At 43.8% G+C, this 21079-nt stretch overlaps 1 protein-coding gene across 2 annotated transcripts in view; it reads left to right on the top strand.

Moving 5' to 3' along the window:
- The window catches only part of PARN (poly(A)-specific ribonuclease), a 155277-nt gene that overhangs the window by 28858 nt on the left and 105340 nt on the right, over window positions 1–21079 (top strand). For both annotated transcript variants that reach the window (XM_044234160.1, XM_044234161.1), the window contains exons 14-18: window positions 129–172; window positions 1279–1321; window positions 2198–2273; window positions 4657–4767; window positions 5076–5145. In XM_044234160.1, coding sequence (XP_044090095.1) covers window positions 129–172; window positions 1279–1321; window positions 2198–2273; window positions 4657–4767; window positions 5076–5145 — 344 coding nt within the window. The remainder of the gene's footprint in view (window positions 1–128; window positions 173–1278; window positions 1322–2197; window positions 2274–4656; window positions 4768–5075; window positions 5146–21079) is intronic.

The following is a 21079-nucleotide window of genomic DNA, read 5'->3' as shown; positions in this document are numbered from 1 at the left end:
AGGGCCTCTGTGAAGTGTCACAGTTTGAGAAGAGAGCTATGGCACTTGAAATATTTATGTGTATTTTCAGTATTGTGACTGTATTTGTAAAATCACAGCAAGTCATTGTCTGTGTGTTTTTCTTTTAGGACCTAAATGAATTTAAGGAGATGACAACGTGTGTTTTCCCTAGGTAAGCTTTCTTTGGGGATTCATTATCCTTCACTCAAAAGAGTTCTCCTGCTGTATAAGATACAAACAGGTAATAAATAGTGTTAATAGTAATTACCTGAAGATGATTATAATCCAGCTGCTAATAGCTGGTTAATGGTTTCTAGGGCCAACTGTGACTGCTTGCTTTTATAGCTCATGATCAATTTTATTGCATTAAAAACCAGAATTTGAACTGAGAGCACCCGGCTTTTTCCTCACCCCACACCCTGCTCTCTGAAGAGTGCGTGCAGTCCTCCTGAGTGGGCTCTTGTCTCTCTTGTCCGCCGGATGGGCCCTGTCCCACTCACGTGACCAGGTGACAGTGTCCTGTGGCCAGTCGAGAACTGCCCGGCTGGCGACTTTTCCCCTCATCTCTAAGTTGGTACCTTCACCTGATAGTGGCTCCCATGGTTAAGGTGGCAGGGTACTTCTGCTCTGTCGCATGTCTGGCAAGTCACGTGTCAGCCACGTGGGGCCTCCAGAGCTAGGGTCTGTGTTTGAGGACCCATCTGAAGACGGGCAGGTGTGGTCGCTGAGCCGTTGCTCTTACGTCTGGCCTAATTCGGCCCTGTTACCTCTACTGTGCACATTCATGTCAAAGGCAAGAGTTTTCATACTAGTATCTGTCTCCTTTTTTTTTCATTATTCCAATCTCTGAAACAGAATTCTAAGAAATAACAATAGCGCGAAACTACCAAATGCAGATTTGAGCTTCCAAGAGTTTATTTTGTGCAAATCTGGGTAGTATAGTAGCTAGGAACTTGGGGAACTAGACCTATGTGGTATTTGAACTGTGGAAAAACTTCCAAAGATCTTCGCCTTCCCCTTGGAATCGATGTAGCCCGGGGTACAAGCAGTTCTAGAACTTGTGCTCTGAGCACGATAGAGCCTCTCGATGAAGAGGGTTGAGAGGACTGAGTCTATCTGACGTAGTCGTGGCATTAGTGCTGGGTGACAGTGGCTCACATGCTTAGTTCTCTTGTCAGCTTTTAGGATCGGAGGCTGTCTCTTCATTTGAGTAAAAAATAACATTTTGGACACTGTTGTGTATTGTGTTTTCCTTATTAACATTTCTTTTGTTTCCAGACTCTTGGATACAAAATTGATGGCCAGCACACAACCTTTTAAGGTAATTTTTTAAATTGGAGCTCTCAGTGATAATCTGTTTTGAATTGTTCTGAATTGGTACTAGGAGCTTGGAATTCTGGTCTAATTGAAATGTTATTTTCAAATATGTCAAAAAAAGAAAAAAAATGAGAAAAAGAGTAGAGATAAATATATAGAAATATGATTAGTGCTTGTCTTTGGGTGTTGGAATTACTTTTTTTCTCCTCTATACCGTGTTTGAATGTAAACATTTTTAATATTAAAATATATAATGTATTTTGGGGGGGTTGGAGTGGGGTACCTTGCTGGGTCAGTTGGTAGAGCATATGACTCTTGATCATGAGTTCAAGCCTCATGCTGGGCACAGATCTTACTTTAAAAAAAAAGAAAGAAAAAGAAAAAACAATACACACACACGTATATTTCTGTATACATATATAAAATGCATTTCTGAATAGGTTACACATGTACACACTTCATTTTCTTGATTTTATATATTTTGGTTTTTATTTTCTTGATTTTATGTGTTTTGGTTATATTTTCTAATTAGGAAAACTCAGGTAAAAGTGAAATCCTTTGCTATTTTGTGAAGTGACTTCACCTCACTGAGTGAACTGAGTGCCAGAACAGCACACCTTTCTGGTCCAAGTCCTGTAGGTAGTTGACACATCTCCCAAAGACCTATCCTATGGTGATACCTCTTGCACGTCGAACCTGACCCTTGCTGTCTCTATTTCACGCTGATGAAACCATGACTCTTGTATTTCTTTAAAGAACGCAAGGGAACAAAGCTAGATATACTTTTTTTTTTTTTTCCGGTCCTGGCATTCAGTGAATCTCTCCTGTATGTTATGCTGAGATGATTAAAGCTCGTAATTATCTGCTTCCTGGTTTGCAGGATATCATTAACAACACATCTCTCGCAGAATTGGAAAAGCGGTTAAAAGAGACGCCTTTCAACCCTCCTAAAGTTGGTAAGAAAATCAAGTGATCCCGATAGTGCCCCCAGGGCTTGTGATCAGAGGTATCATAGAAGAAAGGGGAACCTGCTCTAGACATACGCACAGCTACAGATTTTGGCGGAGTTAACTTGCTCATGCCCTGTATTGAATTACTGCTTTCTGAATAGAGATGGTCTCATAATCTTTTTTTTTTTTAAGATTTTATTTATTTATCTGACAGAGATCACAAATAGGCAGAGAGGCAAGCAGAGAGAGAGAGGAGGAAGCAGCCCCCTACCACCCACCCTGCCGAGCAGGGAGCCCGATGCAGGCCGATCCCAGTACCCTGGGATCGTGACCTGAGCTGAAGGCAGAGGCTTTAACCCACTGAGCCACCCAGGCGCCCCTGGTCTCGTAATCTTATGTCTGTTTTGTTTATAGATTTGGGTGGGGTAGCCCATTTACTGAGAAGTTTAGCAATTAAAGCTTCAGGGCTTTAATTTCCTAATGCTTGGAATTCTCCCAAAATTTGATGTGTCTTTCTTTTCTGTAGTGCATTGTTTAAGCAGAGACAAAGAATCGGTGATTAATTGCCAGAGGTTGAAAATACACTTTTGTCTCAGAAAAGCCCAAGACCTGGGTTTCCAGATGAGGAAGGAGAGTCTCCAGCCTTGCCTCCCATCAGAGGTGGCTTAGCTTTGGGGACAGCAGCAGCGAGGAGAAGCAGAGTAGGGAGAATGTTTCTTGGGGCAGAGATGTGTTACCATGTCCTGGTCCCTGGGCCCCTGGGTCCCAGGTGTTCAGTGAACCTGCCACGTGTCTCTTCCTTGGTTCCTATATGCTTCGTTTTGCTGCTGACGCTGTAATTAGCATTCCATTAGCTGCAGCCTGCAGACTTCTGAAGACATTGATAATTGGACTGATGGTTCGGAAATTGACAATGGAAGGTACTAAAGCAGCCAAGATTACAGCTATTTGCTTGCCTTTCTGGGTAATAGTCCAAAAAAGGAATTAAGAAAAGGAGTGAGGGTGAGGGAAGAAAGCCTAGACCTTCTCTATAACGGTATGATGGAAATAATTGATTTTAGAAATAGTGTTTCAGCTGGTGGTGGAGGAGAGGATATTACTTTCTTGGCTATCATGTTAAAAGACTTTTTTAAAGCTTGGAGTCTAATATTTAATATGGAGGTTAACAAATTCTTGCCTAAAGAGCCTTACAGTCACATAAGAATAGTTACAGTCTTTTCATTGTTAATTCCCATTCATGCGTTTGGTTCTGTTATAGTGTTTTTGGTATTCATTTCCAGAATGGCTCTAGGAACTATTTATGAGTTACAGGTTTTTTTTGTTTTTGAGATTTATTTGTTTATTTTAGAGAGCATGAGCAGGAGGGGCAGAGGGTGAGAAAGAGAATCTCAAGCAGACCTTGCACTGAGCGCGGAGCTGGAGGCCAGGCTCGATCTCATGCCTCTGCGATCATGACCTAAGCCGAAACCAAGCACCCCTAGGAGTTACCGTTTTATCCCATTCTTTCCATGTAATATTCTGGTACCTGGCAGTGTGTGTCAGTGTGATGTAAGAACCCTGTTGTAAAATGCTCTCTCCTGCGAAGTGGCCCCATGTTCCATGGGCAGCGTGACAGTAAGTTCTGATCTGTCTTTGGAGTTCGTTGTGCCTCCATCTTTATATCCAGTAGCTCGGAAAGAGCAGAGGGCAATGTTGAATTGAGCTGCCAATATTGAAGGGCCTTTTGCCTTTTGGAAGGGAGGCCTGGGTCTTGATGGTTACCAGTGACTGAGCATGGACCACGTGCCCAGCACCACGTGAGAGCTTTCCTGGCATCAGATCATTTGATCCTCCTAAAAGCTCCATGGTGGGGAGATTGGTTTTTGTCTCCATTCTGCCAAAGTGGAGGCCCAGAGGAGAAGTGACTTGCCCAGAATCACGTAGCAGGTAAATGGTGGAACACGGATTCAGACTCAGACAGTGGGACGTACAACTCCATGCTGTCATTAGTCATGACTGAAATACTTGTTATGTCCCCATGTCCTCAGGGAAGAAGCTCCTTGGGACTTCAGAAAGCGGTCAGAAGAGGGGTCATCTGTCATAGGGCAAGTTATGCATGATTGTAAATAGTGCCCACCACTGTGCTGGCAGGAGGCCTGTGGCTGGGTCTTTGATGATGTCACTGAGCCATTTCTTTAGTCTAGACCCAAGCCCTCATTTTCAGTGACCCTTTTATCTCACACTGCAAGGTCTTGTGCAGAGAGACTAAAGAAGGAGGTGGCCTTTTCCTGCTTGTCGAGGATTCTTCTGCGGCATACCAATGCCATCTGGACTCAGTAGGGTGTGTGCCTGCCTGCCTTCACGATTTGTGATATCCTTAGGAAAACTCTTTTTTCTTTCTCCTCTTTAGAAAGTGCGGAAGGTTTTCCAAGTTACGACACAGCTACGGAGCAGCTCCACGAGGCCGGCTATGATGCTTATATCACAGGGCTGTGCTTCATCTCCATGGCGAACTACTTAGGTACCCGCCGTACCTGTTTCCACCAAACACACCATGGGCTGGGGTGGATCTTGCCTGTCTTCCATTTCCCTGGGGTCCGCTCACCCAGATAGAAGTGGGAGGGCTGGAGGTCAGCTTTGGAGGGGGCTGGGGTGGGGCATGGAGAGGGCACAGGAGGCCCCATTGACTCTTACCTGGTGTGGCGTCCGGCCCTTACTGAGTGCCTCTAACCCTGCTGAACCGCGCTGTTGATTACATAGTTCGTTGTCTGAACTTTCAGGCTCTGTCTCCTTGACTCTATGTAATACTCTGCTTCTTTTCTTCATTAGGTTCTTTTCTTAGCCCTCCAAAAATTCATGTGTCTGCCAGATCAAAACTCATTGAACCTTTTTTTAACAAGTAAGTAATCAGGGCCCCAGTGCCCATGTTCTCTCACTGTTTAAGAGCCCAGTATCTGGGAGGTCAGGTAAGGATGATGCAGTGCATTTTTAGATAAAGTGGTTCTCATCTCAAGTGACTCAGATGTTTTTCGAAAACAGAAATTGACCTTCTGGGAAATAATTTATTAAATATATTGGCTAAAAAAGAAATACAGAAAAGAAAAGAATGCCAAAGTTAGTGTATCTTTTCCAAGACAAAGAACTGGTGGTTTTGGCATTTAAATTACCTGCAAGAGAGACTGTATGAGTGTGCGTGTGTGCGCGCGCATGTGTGTGTGTGTGTGTACGTACGTAGTTGGACCGAACACTGCTAACATATTTTACACATGAGGTTATTTATACTTGCGTTATTATCTCATTAAATAATACTCTTTTTAAGAAGATGTTGGCTACACAAATGGCTTTTAAGATAATCTATGGAGAAGTTTTGATTGTCCTTTTATCCCAAGCTTTCATCTGAATGGATCCGGTGAAGTAAAAGCTTGCTTATGTACTCATCGTTGCAAGAAGTCTTTGTGATTTAGGGAGATGTCTAAGTTCAGAGCATTTTCAAAGACTCTCAAGATGATTACTTCAAAGTGTGGTTTGTGCTTTCTTGGCACGGTTGAGACGAAAGTTATAGATGTGATCCTCAAGCTGGCCACAGTGGGCTCTGTGCCAGAGCCCTAAACCTTCTTTACCCCAGCTCTTTTAACAGGATTGGTTCTAGGAGATTCTGGGGGAGCCAGACAGAACAAGGCAGCCCACATGGGTCATTACTGCTGGGAGAAAGAACCGTTTCAGCGTTGGCCTGGTTACATCATTTCCTTACATTATATACAGCACTTTACAATCCTATCAGTGTGTTACTGGGTAAGAACACTGTCTCCTTTGGATGTCTATGTAAATACCAGTATCACAGTGCTTGTACTTAGGTGACATGCTGCAGAGACAGATGTTAATTCCAAACATCTGGATTCCTACAGGTTTGGAATTTGTATAGTCTGAGTTAGTAAGTTTTATCACACTTTGGCTTCTTCTTCTTTTTTTTTTTAATCTTTGTTCTTTTCTGTGGAAGTTCAGAGCTAAATGTGTTTGACTTTCAAAACATCTTTCAGAGAGAAACAGAAAACAATGTAGTATATATTGAAAATACAGTTGAATTTTTTATTAAGTTTTTTAAAATTCCATATAGTTAACATACAGCGTCCTATTACAAGTGCACAAAATAGTAATGCAACAATTCTATACATTATAGTATACATATAGAATACATTATAGCATAATGTATTCTATACATTATCATGATAAGGAAATGAAGTTGAATTTTTTTTGGCATGGAAAATTAATTTTATTAATTTTATATTTTTTTAAGATTTTATTTATTTATTTGACAGAGATCACAAGTAGGCAGAGAGGCAGGCAGAGAGAGAGGAGGAGGCAGGCTCCCTGATGAGCAGAGATCCTGATGAGGGGTTCGATCCCAGGATCTTGGGATCATGACCTGAGCTGAAGGCAGAGGCTTTAACCCACTGAGCCACCTAGGCTCCCTGGAAAATTAATTTTAGAAGCTGACAGTTGAATCCTTGTTGTCTGCCCTTTTCCTTATGGGTAAAACAGGATTTTCTTAGCTTTTCACTTTTATTTTGGGGAGACTGTTTATCTTTGTAAATCTCTGGAAGGGCAGCTTATGTCATAGACCATGGAATGTGCAGGTGACCCTAAATTTTGTTTGGATCATGGCCACTCCTTGCATTTTTATGTTCAGGATGCTAAGTCCATTGCACAGCAGTATTTTTCAGCTGGGACAAGCTTACTCATTTTTAAATATTTTTTTTAAAATTTTTTTAATTTTTAGCTAGGCTCCACATCCAACATGGGGCTTGAGCTTGCGACGCTGAGATTAAGAGTCATGTGTTTTTTCTACGGAGCCACCCAGGCGCCCCTTATTTTTAAAATATTTAAAACAGCAAGCCTGCTTCTCCGCTAAAATCAAGTCCTTATAAAATAAGGTGATGGATACAGTTTGGGTTAGATAATAGGATGCACTTTAGTTTGTCATTAACCTGGGTGACCAACATGAAGAGCAATCAAAATTAGCTTTAATTAAGAAGCTTAGGGGCACCTGGGTGGCTCAGTGGGTAAAAGCCTCTGCCTTTGGCTCGGGTCGTGATCCCAGGGTCCTGGGATCGAGCCCCACATCGGGCTCTCTGCTCGGCAGGGAGCCTGCTTCCCACCCCCCCTGCCTACTTGTGATCTCTCTCTCTCTGTCAAATAAATAAATAAAATCTTTAAAAAAAAAAGAAGCTTAAGAAAGACTTTATGTATTAATAGACCAATATATTATTGCTAATAATGTTTAAGACTATTCAGAAGAACTGGATGGTAAACATGTAGTTTCATTTTGGGTTGGGAATGTTCATTCATGGTTTGTTTTTTTTTTCCCCCTGAAACCTAGATGCATACCAAATATAGTTGAAGATTCAGGAATCCTGTGATTTCTCCCTGAAAATTCTTGAGTTTTTGCTCCCATTTTTTCTTCCATCTGTAAAGGAAGAATATTTTCTTCGTCTCTGAAGGAAAAAAGTCCAGCAGGATTTGAAATGCAAAATAAGAAGTATTTTTATTCTATATTGGAATAGCTTGGTCAAGTACAATTGTTCCTTCTTTTTTCTTTGAAAAATAATTGATATGCAGCATCGTATTAGTTTCAGGTGTACAACATAGGTATTTGACGTAAAAAAACATTATGAAATGCGGTCATTCCTTCTCAGCCCATTTAGGAAGTGGGAAAAGCACTTGCTCCTTTCGACATCTCTTTCTGTGTTAATACTGACCTCATTCTTAACTTCCATGCAGGTTTGATGTATGACCTTAACCTCGACTTTGTCATTTTTTTTTTCAAGGTTACCCTTGTAGAGAAACATTCAGAAAGGGCCATCCACATTATCTCAAGTGGTTGATTTTTAGAAAAGTCTGTAAATTTCTCTGAGAGTTTGTTTGGCACCAGGCTTTTCTCAGAAAGAGCTGAACCAAAGATGCATAGCCCTAACATAAATTTGGGTGGAAATCAAACTGCCTACATATGCAAATAACTTTTTGTTCCTCTCTCACCAGATTTATGTTTAGAAAGTAAACCTTGAGGGGGAAGTTAAAACTCTACCTCTTTCTGCATTGTTCTGAATTGGCATTTGGCTGCCTTAATGATGCCTTTTTGGGGAAGTTTTATTGAGAGATCCCCGAGACAGCTGGCCGTTGAGTGATCTGCAAAGACCGCATGGAGTAGAAGGTGCTTTCTGAGCCATACTTGCCTAGAAGCTTGTCCTGGGAGGATTTCACATGCTGCCATTTTTCCGCATGCTGCCTGGGTGCTTCCTGCATTTCTCCTCCCTTTGTTGGAATCAGAAGGAAAGTTGTAAGGAAGCCGAGCCATGGAGATCCTGATCAGACCCCTGCCAGTGACTGTCGGTGTGCAGTGTGCCCTTCGTTTGTGTTGTAGGCAGTTTGGGCAGGAAGTGATTTGCCTTCTCTTATAACCTTGGTCAGTGTTGATCAATGCATGGAAAACCAGACTTAGAGAAGATCCTTCAGTCAAATCCTGTTAGGCTGGGAAGGGCTAAAAATACTCCGCTTTCACTTTTTTTCATACCACAGAAAAGCACAGAATCAGGCTTTTACCTTATGTTTTATTAATAGTCATCTGTGTTGGCAAGACACGTTGAACTCTCTCGTAGATAACCTTTTCTGAAGGTTTTTGGGAAGGTTATTTTCTGTTTACCTCACTTCTTAGAAAGAGGAAGGAAATGAGCAAGTCTCTTATTTTGGCTAATCTCTGTAAGTAAGGGAATGAAAAAGGAAGAATTGTCTGCTGTTCACCCTAGACGATGGCGGTCTTGATTTTGGCACAAGTGTCCCGTATAGGAACGGGATTCCTGTAGGAATCTAGGCCTTCTTGTCTCTGCAATGGAGATGAGGAAATAAGCCATAAAAAGGAGTGATACACTCTTGGACAAATGGTTTCCTCCTCGATAAAATGGAGATTAAATTATTCGCCTCCCATAGAAATTGCAGATCTCACATGAGATGCCAAAGGACATCGCCCAGTATTTATTATTTCCCTTTCTTGAAACGGAAGAGAATTTAACATGCCAACAGGTTCGAAAAGTTGATGTGGTAGTGGAATGTATTTCTGTGTTTCTAGTTTCATGATCAAGAAGAAAATTTGTTACCATTTTATAAATTGGGTATAAATTTTATAAATTTTATAAATTGGGTATAAAATTGGAGCCCGTGTTAAGTGTTCACTTTTGCCTGTACCCACCTCTTAGTATTTGCTGATGAGAAATCAGGTGCTAATGGAGCGTATTCCCTTGGGACGTAAGGGACCAAGCTGGCCTTGCTTTGGAGCGTCTGTCAAGGTTGTGTCATTCAGATGAATACAGCAATTTACAGAAGTTGTGTAGGAACAGGTAACCATGATCAGTGTAGAGGCAGAGGGATCATTTTGACACCTGAAATAAAGCACCCATGTTTTTTCCCTTTTCCTCCATGGAAAGCCATCACATGCTGGTAGCAAGTTGTTCTCCTTTACAGTAATATATGCCTATGGGTCCTGTTTGACATCAGAGAAATTTCAGACTGAAAGATTATAGGTAAACAGAATACCTCCTTTCTTCCCAGCCCTTGTGGCGATAATGGGAAGAGCAAAGCTCATTTGCTCCCTTGACAAGCAGCCGCCATTCATGCGGAGTGGCGTGGAGTGCCAGGTCGCCAGCGAGTTGTCCCAGAACTCTGGAAGTGCAGACCCTGCTTATCTTCTATCCTGCTGGTCCCTCCCTTATACAGAAGGTGCTGGAATAACAGGAGGATGAGGCTAATCTGTTCTGATTCCCAGTGTTTGCTGTTGGCTTTTAGCATCCTGGGTGAGGGTCAAATGTGTTTTTATAGACCATTCAGGTTGGGTATAAAGTCCCCTGCGTTATTACAGTGATTTTCTCCACCGTGAGACCTGCGACGCCCCCCTGCATAAGCAAGAGTTACAACACAGTTTATGCCATTGGGGAGGCGCGGTGGGGGATGTCACAGAGGTCAGTGGAACTGGTTCTATTTGCATGTAAAATTTTTAGATCACTTGATTAGCTTCTCCAGTAGAATTGCTGCACTCTGGGCTGTCGTGTAGTATAGCGTAGTTGTGGTCTCTGCAATCAGGCGTCTGGCTTTGAATCCCAGCCCCACTTCTTAACATCTGCGCGAACTCAGGCAAGTTACTTACCCTCTCTGTGTCTCACATTCCTCGTCTGTAAATGGAGATCATTCTTACCCATTTGATAGGGGTGTAGTGAGGGTAAGAGGCGAGTGTGTATGTAAAATGCCTGGCACATGGTGGCTCTTGGTCAGCCCGCTGCTGCAGTCACTGCCGTGGGGACGTTTCTGCTTGGACACTGTGTGTCTCTGACCAGATGCAGGGAGCACATGGAGGCCTGTTCTGCTTTCATAGAAGATGCCCTATAATCATACCTTATTTTTTTTTTTTAAGATTTTATTCATCCATTTATTTTTAGGGGCAGGGAAGGAAGGGCAAAGGGAGAGGGAGAGAGAGAATCCCAAGCAGACTCTGTGCGGAGCTGACATTGGGGCTCGATCTCATGACCCTGACCTGAGCTGAAACCAAGAGTCTGACACACTAAACTGACTGAGCCACTCAGGCATCCCTCATTATACCTTTTGTACCGTACACACCCTGAAGGTGGGACCTCGCATTCAATCAGGGGCCTTGATCGGAAAAGGGAAGGGGAGGAGGAAAGGCCCCGTGTAACTCAGTGGTGTCCAGGGAGAAGGTTTGCATGGGTTTTCTCCGCTTGCTTGTTTTGCCCTTGGAGGCATGTAGTCGTTTCTCAGTGTTTGTGCCATTGTAGCACTTCGAGGTGTAGATTTTTACCGACAGGAGAGGAAAGAAATGGCATTTACTTTGTAACCTGTGGGAAGCTGTTTCTTTTTATTTTTTTAACCCCTTTATGAGGATATAAATTCACATACCAAATCACGCAGTTAAAATGTACAGTTCAACAGTTTTTGGTGTATGGTGTTATTACTTTAGAAAAAATTATCATAAAACATGTATGTAGCCTGCAGTTTGCCATTTTAAACATTTATTTATTTATTTATTTTTAAAAGATTTTATTTATTTCACAGAGAGAGATCACAAGTCAGCAGAGAGGCAGGCAGAGAGAGAGGGGAAAGCAGGCTCCCCACTGAGCAGAGAGCCCCATGTGGGACTCGATCCCAGGACCCTGAGATCATGACCCAAGCCGAAGGCAGAGGCTTAACCCAGTGAGCCACCCAGATGCCCCTTAAACATTTTTTTAAAAAAAGATTTGCTTATTTATTTGAGAGGGAGAGAGAGAATCTTAAGCACTCTCCTTGCCCAATGTAGAGCCCTACACAGGACTTGATCTCATGACCCTGAGATCATGACCTAAGCCAAAATCAAGGGTCAGATACTTAACCAACTGAGCCACCCAGGTGCCCCTTAAACATTTTTAAGTCTGCGATTCAGTGGCGCTACTGACATTCGCAATATTTCTGCCAACATCATCATTCTGTTCTCAGAACTTCTTGCTCACTCCGGGCAGCAGTCCTGTAACCATGAAGCACTAAGTCTTTGCTCCTGCCTCCCCTCAGCTCCTGGGAACCTCTGATCTACTTTCCAGTCTCTCTGCATTTGTCCTTCTGTGAACTGTTCCCTTTTGAGCAACTCACTGCTTCCAGGAGATCTCAGTCTGTGAGAACGACTGATACTTTGCAAATACGCAGAGCATTTTTCTTCTCTGTTTATTCACCATCTCTTAGGCACGGAAGCCTCGTAATGTGTGCATGCGAGTCCATGCCTGGACCTCGGCCGGGGTTTGCTAGTTTACAGGGCTGTAGAAGCGTGCTGGGTAGAGCAGAGGCTGCGGGCTGGGCTGTCGAGCCCCTCGGTGGGGCCATCATCCTTTCTGAAGCTGGGTTGCCCCATCTATGAAAGGAAGAGCATAAATGGCCCCCTGGGAGGCTTGACCTCAGCTTGGAGAGAAGCATCGAGAAGGCCCCCAGCACAGAGTGTGGCCTGATGTGGAGCAGAGTTGCTGCTGTAGCTTTCCCCACAGTGAACTTCCAAGAAAGTAACGTAATTCTCGTTTTTCCTGGCACTGGGGGTAGTGGTAGAGGAGCAGAGCGGCCGTGTGTACTTAGCTGGATTTTCTTGGGTGGCAGTCTCTGTGCTGTGAGCAGGAAAGAGGCAGACATGCAGGATGGCACTAAAATCCTTTGTATAGAGAAACAGCATCCTGGAATCCTCTTAAGAAAACTCTGCTTGTTTTTGTATCTTAATGAAAAAGGTCTTGCCGCAAGGTTCGGTCATGAATGGGAAGAACAGACTCTCTGCCCGAGTGTGGGTCACGCTCACGTGTCTTGAGCCTTAGATGCTGGAAAAGCAGTGAAGGGAAGGGCATGGTCTTCTCCATTCATGTGCTATTGGGAGCAGCTGTGCCGTGTGTATGCCTCTGGCCACAGGAGTCCCTGGGGATCCCAGAACCGAGGGCTCAAGGAGGCAGAATGCAGGCAGACAGTAGTGGTGGTGGTGACTGTGGGACCCTCCTTGGCCGACCGGCTGGCTTGGCCAACAGCATGGTAGTGTTATCCTTTAATTCTGCATTTGCATCTGTGGTTTTTGAATGAAGGGGTAACGTCCTTTGCCCTTTCGCTTCTGCCCCAAATGGATTTTGTGCGAGGGCTAGGGAGCATCATCTGCCACTCATTCTGCCCCGGTTAGAAGTGGACTGTGGTGCTCTTACGGACGTTATTTTTCAATCATAGCCAAGAAGTATGCCTCTTACAAAATGTAGAGTCCATTTTCAGCCTTCTCGGGATTGTGCAAATCTTGGAGTCCAGCGCCATGAGGAGTAAAATCACAACATTGCGAATGCTTAGAGCAGCCTCCCACATTCCAGAAGGTTTCTCCACAGTGTGCAGAATGTATTTTGCCCCAGTGCACAGGAGGTATTTCATCCTCACATACCCTAACCAGAGCCCTTTATCTTAGCCCAAGTCATGTTCGCTTCACTTTCGGTTCCCCAAGTTACTAGGATAGAAGGACTCTCCAAGAATCGACTTGGTTTGGTTACCTTGAAAGTTCTGTAATATTCTCAGAAAGGCAAAAGACAGATGAGTCCAGGGCCCAATGAATGATGCTCAGGCCTTCCGTCTGGCTTCTTAAGACTGGGATCCTGACTTCTTTGGGTAGAGGGTGCTGGCCTCAAGTTGGTATTGCTCGTCTGATTTTTTTTTTGCGGTCTGGATTGCCAGACATGTATCAGGTGAACCGTGTCTGTGGCTTTTTCAGAAGGCTTCTTTTTATTTATTTTATTTATTTTTTTAAAAATATTTTATTTGTTTTATTTGACAGACAGAGATCACAAGTAGGCAGAGAGGCAGGCAGAGAGAGAGGAGGAGGAAGCAGGCTCTCTGCTGAGCAGAGAGCCCGATGCGGGGCTCTATCCCAGGACCCCAAGATCTGACCTGAGCTGAAGGCAGAGGCTTTAACCCACTGAGCCACCCAGGCTCCCCAGAAGCCTTATTTTTAAAGAAATCTCCAAGGGCACAGACGACGGACCTGTCTTGCTGGCTTGCTAGTCCCGGGGGCTATCGGCTGTTTTGGTAAAGTCTGCATTCTTAGGTATTCCTCACCTTGCTTTGGCTCTGGCTGGGAAAAACCAGGCAATAGTTATTTCCGAGACCATTTAACATTTCATTCATACGATTTAAGCGTCCCCAGCATATGGTGATACTGAAAATCTGGTACTAGCCGTAGTACCTGTTAGGTAGCACCGCACACCAGAAGCTTCCGTACTGAAAGCTTTCCACTCTTCAGTGAGTTACCTACGTCATTTCCTTGCATGTACTATAATTGCTGCCAGCAACCCTCAGAGATAAATAATAATGTCCCCATTTGCAGATCTTATCTTTTTTTTTTTTAAGATTTTTTTTATTTATTTGACAGAGAGATCACAAGTAAGTAGAGAGGCAGGCAGGGGTGGGGGGGTGGGGAAGCAGGCTCCCTGCTGAGCAGAGAGCCCGATGTGGGGCTCGATCCCAGGACGCTGAGATCACGACCTGTGCCAAAGGCAGAGGTTCAAACTACTGGCAGAGGTACAAACAGCCAGGCACCCCTTGCAGATCTTATTTTTAAGTGATCTCTACACCCGACGTGGGGCTTGAACTCATAATCCTGAAATGAAGAGTTATGCCCTCTACCAAGCGGGTGCCCCAATAATGTCCCCATTTAAAATCCAAGACTGTTTGCCAGGGGTCTCAGAAATGGCAGAATCAGGGATAAGCCAGGTCAGTCCTCGACTGGGAGTGGTTTCTCCCCCCTCCCTCCAGCACAGAGTTTCTATAGAGCGAGTTCTGCGGTGGGTTGCACATTTTCTGAAGAGACGAGGCTAGTATCTTTGAAAGATTTCCTTTTCTCTTGGTTTTTGTCCTGAGCTCATGGTCATGAAAGATGTTGACTCTATCCACGGGATTATGGGGGGCTGATTTCCCCTGACACTTTATACTCTGCTGTTCCACGGGCTGTGCAGGCATCATTGCCTTTGTATAATGCTTAGTTTAACATTTTTATTTGATGTAATTTGATACGGTTCATTTGGTGGGGATTGTTCAAATGAGCTGCTGGTTTTCTTTCTTTCTTTTTTTTTTCCTTCCTCTTCTCCTCCCCTCCTTGTTTCTAATGTTGTATCTGTTTAAGAAGGGGCATAGGTTGGCTTCAGGACAGATGTCGGGTAACGCTCTATTTGTCAAAACATCAAGTGACTTCTTTGAAAGCTGTGTGCCCCCCGCCTGAGTGACATTAAAATAACCAGTGCCACAGTAAGTCCCCTCCAGCCAGTGGTTGCTTTCGTATTTTACACAAGTGCTTTAGTGAGCAGAATAAATGAGCTTGTTTTGTGAGAGATGTCTGCATGCTTCTTACCCTGGATGATCAAATTAGTTTTTTATAGCACATAAATATGTATAATGATGAACCCTTGCATACAAGGTTCTTATGAAGTGCTTTTACTGCTGTGCCCTGAAGGAAACACCAAGACCATTTGCAAGTACAGTAGGGCTGGCAGTCGTTAAAGGTTTCAATTTTCCTTCGGAAGGCTTGGGACTTGGGGTGAGCCTTGAATTAATTCACTGCTTGAATTGTGTTCAGATGAGATTTTACTCCACGTCTCTGTATCCCAGTCTTCAGTGGTGTGAGAAGAATGCAGTTTGTTTGTTTTTTTTTAAGATTTTATTTATTTATTTGAGAGAGAGACAGTGAGAGAGAGCATGACCAAGGAGAAGGTCAGAGAGAGAAGCAGACTGCCCGTGGAGCTGGGAGCCCGATGCGGGACTCGATCCCGGGGCTCCGGGATCATGACCTGAGCCGAAGGCAGTGGCTCAACCAACTGAGCCACCCAGGCATCCCAAGATTGCAGTTTTATTTCAAAATTTCTCTCTCTCTCTTTTTTTTTTTTGAGATAATTTTTTTTTTTTTTTTTTGAGATAAAGCTTTTTAGGAACAGAAGTATCATCCGGAAGAAAGCAGGTGAACAAATGCAAATTTTTGCTCGTTGAATGAAAAAGTGCATTTCTAGGAGGAAGATGGAAGGGTCTGGTGGCTTCAGGTTTTTCTTTTGGCCAGGGAAAGAGACCAGATATGCAGTGCTGTTCTTTATGCAGACTTGCCGTGACATTAGAAATCCTTCCAGATCATTCAAGTCTGGCTCTGTGTGTCCAGGTCTGACATCACCTAAGACACGCTCTTGTATTCAGGCCCCTCTAGGTCTCCCCCAACCTGGGATGTGCCAATTCGCTGGTTTCCTGAGGGCGATCACGGTGTGTGGGGCCGGTGTGCCTAGGAAGCCCGATGCCCTGACACCCCAGGGTAGCAGCTCCTTCTGTTCCACAAATGTGGGAAGGCCGTTCTTTCACCTCGCACAGCTTGGCCTTGCTTGCTGCCTGTCATTCCCATTGCCTTGAAATTTCACCCTACCCAAGGCTCTTGCTCACACGGCAGCCTCATGTCGTGTGTTGGGCTCTGCTGTCATTCAGTCAGTCCTTAGAGCGTTCCCTGCCCCCCAAAAAATGTTTCTGGAAGCTTGTATCGCAAGCTCTTGCTTCACTTATACCCACTAGGGTCTTGGGTGGTGATTGAAGGCTAAAAAGCTGACTTGTCCCTATCTTGTCCCTGCTTCTGCTGGGACTCCAGCCTCGCCATTTCACATCGAGGCTTTGGAAACAGCTCAGGTTAAAAGCCACATGTGAGATGCACCCAGCAGAAGGTGGTGGGGGGCATTAGTGTAGAGCTAGTAATGAGAGACTTTGGGTCTGTATCCTGTCTCTGCTCTTTTGCTGACCAAAGGTAAGCCACTGAACTTGGAAAAACCTGCTCTCTTGTTCCTGGTATGATGAGGCTAGTACTTACCTACCTGTCCTGCAGACACCAGAGGGTCAAAGAAACTGAACATATAATGATAAATACTGTTATTTTAATCAGGAACGTCATACTTTAAAAAATATATATCTAGGTATATACATATAGATATCTATAGATATCTATATGTGATACCTATCTATAGGTATATATATATCTAGGTGTGTGTATATATATATACACACACACACACATATATATATATATGTACTCTTTTCTGGTTGAAACAAAATACCCACTCGTAATTCCACTAGCCACCACCCCCCACAAAATCCCTTCATTTTATTTTATTTTATTTTTTTAAGATTTTATTTATTTGATAGAGATTACAAGTAGGCAGAGAGGCAGGCAGAGAGAGAGGGGTAAGCAGGCTCCCTGCTGAGCAGGGAGCCCAATGCAGGGCTCATTTGCAGGACCCTGAGATCATGACCTGAGCCGAAGGCAGAGGCTTTAACCCACTGAGCCACCCAGGCATCCCCAAATCCCTTCATTTTAATGAATGCCCTAGCAGTGTGTTTTCTCTGTCTTTTTCATTTACTAATTAACATCAATATAATTCATTTACTGATTGAGAGTATACTAGGTCTATAATTTTGTAACTTAGAAAAAGGCAATAGTGAATTTTTGAAAGACGTTAAAACTAGTGGCCAGCATCATGTGGGTGGTGTCCAGTGGTCTGTCGGATGGCTATCGCGTGATCCACTTAAAACCTAACCTTTGTGGTTGGACCGCTGGTCCATAAGCACTTCCCCGCACTGCAAATGGGCATGACCATTTTTTTTGCTAGTTGCTTTTTAAAAAAGTGACCGTTGACACACCACTCTGATTCGCTTTCTTTCTCTACCTTCGAACATAGCACCGGAAGGCATGCTGCTGTGAGAACAGAATTAAATATTTTCTTTCATTTCCAAGTAGAATCACTGATAACATACATAGATGTGATAATGCAGAATCTTAAAGAACTGTAAGGATCTTTTCCATTCGCAGAGATCTGAGCCTTTCGTGAGCAGTGTTCCTGAATCACCTTTGGGACTTACTGGGTGTGTGTTTTTGAATATCACTTTTGCCCTCTTTGTTTTTTAAGCTTAGCTGCATAAAATGGGTTAACACTGGCATCCTTGTGCAATCGGTTCTTATTCGCTAGACAACTGGGGGATGGTTCAGATAAGGCACAGTCCAAGGCAAGCTGTTGTGTCACCAGAGAATGACCTTTGATCTTAGTGTAGTTCTTAGAACAGCCAGGTGTGCTTTGTGGTTGCCAGAATCAGTGTCTGGAACTTGCTGGTAAGGTCAGACAGTTCTCACCTGATAAGGTGAGAGGTGTTTTCATTAGTGTTGTAGGTGTTACTCACGCAAGCGTTTGCTGGTTTTGGTGCTGCGTTAGTGCTGAAGTTTAACGCGTGATGCTAGAGGTGATCGTTTGTGGCCAATTCCCAGAGCCAGGCTGGACTTTGGCAATGAGTTGCCAAAAGAGTGCTATTAGTAATCCTTTTTCTCTGTCTTCTTAAAAACGAGAACAAAAGTGGTCAGCAGTGATTTCGCCCAATTTATCTCTTGCAGAGAAGCTAATTGCTTGCCACAGTTGAGCTCCTGGTTTCAGGGAGCGGTAGAAGACTTCACTTACTGCTTCCTGGATTCTGAGGTAGTCCTTGCTATTTGGATAATTTTGTGTTCTTGTAAGCCAGACTCATTCAGTGTAAACAAATCATTAAGACTAATGCTTTTTGGGGAAGTTGGCACAACATCTTGGTCATTATTATGCAGGTTGATTAATGAATCGTTATTAACGGCAGCACAACATTGAACATACTCTTCTCACGTTCTGCTCACTCTCTGATTCTCAGTCCCCAGAGTGTCTGAGTCCCCAGGTCTCAGGTAGGGCCTGGGAATCTGCATTTCTAACAGGTCCCCAGGTGGTGCCGATGTTGTTGATCTGGGCCTTTTGATAAGGGCTCAAGAGTCTGGGCTCCTAAGAAGTTTTCTATCTGGGATGGAATTCTTCAGTGGCCAGCAAGCCTTCTCACATAGTCTAGGCCACAGTGTCATGCTGCCCAGGTCTGGAAAGGACATTGGCAGGTGGGAGACTGTTCAGAGATAAAGGCACTGTGCACAGCTCGCGCTGGGGAGCTACCCATTCAAGACGCTGACCTGATGTTACCCAGTCTGATGAGCTAAAGGATTTGCTGTGCTTTACTGTTGGAACTTTCCAGACATGTTCGGTAACGGAGATTAACAGCATCATCAGTCATATGGTTGTAGAAACTAAAAACCTGATTGATGCCCAAAAGGGTAAACTTTGTTTCGCGGTGTCTAGAATGTGAACTGGAATTTATGGTTTCTTAGGCGAGATTCCTGGTGTAAAATTGGCGACTGTATCAAATACAAGTTTAAATCTTCATCTTCGACAGAGTTAGTGTCAACCCTTTTAGCCAATAAGCGCTGAAATAATACTTCATCAAGAAGGCTGGCGGGAAGGTGGCAAGACTCCCACCCTGTCACGTCGCCACTGAATCAGGGCCATCGTGGATCTTTACTACAATAGAAATACTATTTGGTGCAAGTGTTGGTCCACATGTCTCTGATAACTGCAGATGAAGGCTTGTGCAAAAGCACGCTTCAGTACCTTTCTCCCGTGTGTTTCCAGCCTCCCTGCTTGCCCTGATCGTTCCCTCTTGGGTGCGGGTGGACATTGTCGCACAGATGATCCCTGTGTGAGGTCTTTGATCAGAACCTCTCAGGGAGGTGTCGGCCTTCTGACAGCCAGTCTATAGGAGGCATGCATATAATGAAATGCGATTTTGCTACAGAAGGGCAGGGATGTGCCCAGAGCTGCGGCTTACAGACAGCCCTGGCCCTGGGGTGGGAGGCCACTGGGGAGTTGACTTTGGTTCCGTTCCAGTGACGCCCAGCTACAACTTTAGGGTCGGTTTCCCAATTGCAGGGCTTTCTCCAGAGGCGCAGGCTGCCAAGTCACACACAGAGTTGGTCTGCGTGTTCCCCCAGGGCTCAGGACTATTCATTTCTCTCTAAATCCCAGACATGGAGGCATTGGGGAGGAGTGAGCAGTGCTATTAATAATTTATTTGAAAGGGGTTTCTATTTAGTGAAAGCATTGAGCAAGCAAAGAAGATAGTGTGGAATTAACTAACTTCAAAAGAAAAAATCTATTGAGTCTTTTAGCTAAGAACAGATTTTTACTTATTTTGGTCAGTGGTGAAATTCAGATGAAATCTTAGAAAACAAATTGTCTGTCTGTTGGGCGCCAAAAGATACCCTTCAAAAAAAGTTTCAAGACACTTAATATGGTGAGATCAGTTGGGGAGTTCTCCTTTTAAAAGTGTAATTCTTTTTTTTTTTTTTTTAAAGATTTTATTTATTTGACAGAGAGATCACAAGTAGGCAGAGAGGCAAACAGAGGGGGGGGGAAGCAGGCTCCCTGCTGAGCAGGGAGCCCAATGTGGGGCTTGATCCCAGGACCCTGGGATCATGATCTGAGCTGGAGGCAGAGGCTTTAACCCACTGAGCCACCCAGCCCCCCCCAAAAGTGTAATTCTTAGTGCTGTTTATAAGACAACAGATTTTCTCAGTTTACTAGTGAGGTCCCATGATTTTAGAAATAAAACTGTATTTTAAAAAGAAATCAAGCAGTTGCATCCTTGGACATGTGATTTTACCTTATATTGCTCTCCCCGTGGCAGGTGAGATAGTGCACAGGACACACAAGATTGATTGAACGGGAATGTTTAGTTGCGCGTCTCTAAGGGTATCTGTGTTTCCCCTGGACCTCTCAGTTCTGGTGGCCTTTATTTTCTTTCTTTCTTTTTAAAAAATATTTATTTGAGAGGGAGAGAGGAAGGGAGAGAGCAAGCACGCATAAGCAGGATAAGGGGCAGAAGGAGAGAGAGAGTCTCAGGCAGACTCTTTGGAGTGCAGAGCCTGACTCTGGGCTCCATCTCCCATCCCTGACATCAAGCCCTGAGTCGAAACCAAGACTTGGGTGCTTAATCAGGTGTCCCTATTTTTTTTTTTTTTCAGTTTAAAAAGTAATAGTAAGAGGAATTTTAAAAAACAAAGCTCAGTTTTCCAAAATCTTTGGCTTTTTTTTTTTTTTAAATGAAGGGGTATTTTTATTTCTTAGTTTAATGAGAAATATTTTACAAAACTGTATTTGTAGTATAAAATTTGGGACTTTTAAAAAAGTTTTTATTTAAATTCCAGTTAACCTATAGTATAACACTAGTTCGGGCGTACAGTAGAGTGATTCACCTTTCATGTCTCACCCAGTGCCCGTCACAAGTGAGCTCCTTAATCCCTGTCTGCTGTGTCCCCCATCCTCCCCCTTCCCCCCCATCCATGTGTTCTCTAGAGTTAAGAGTCTGTTTCTTGGTTTGTGTCTCTCTCTCATTTTCCT

This window comes from Neovison vison, chromosome 14 (genome assembly GCF_020171115.1).
Source record: "Neovison vison isolate M4711 chromosome 14, ASM_NN_V1, whole genome shotgun sequence".
Lineage (NCBI taxonomy): Eukaryota > Metazoa > Chordata > Mammalia > Carnivora > Mustelidae > Neogale > Neogale vison.
The sequence above is the reverse complement of the archived record's forward strand: the minus strand, read 5'-3'. Positions and strand labels throughout refer to the sequence as shown.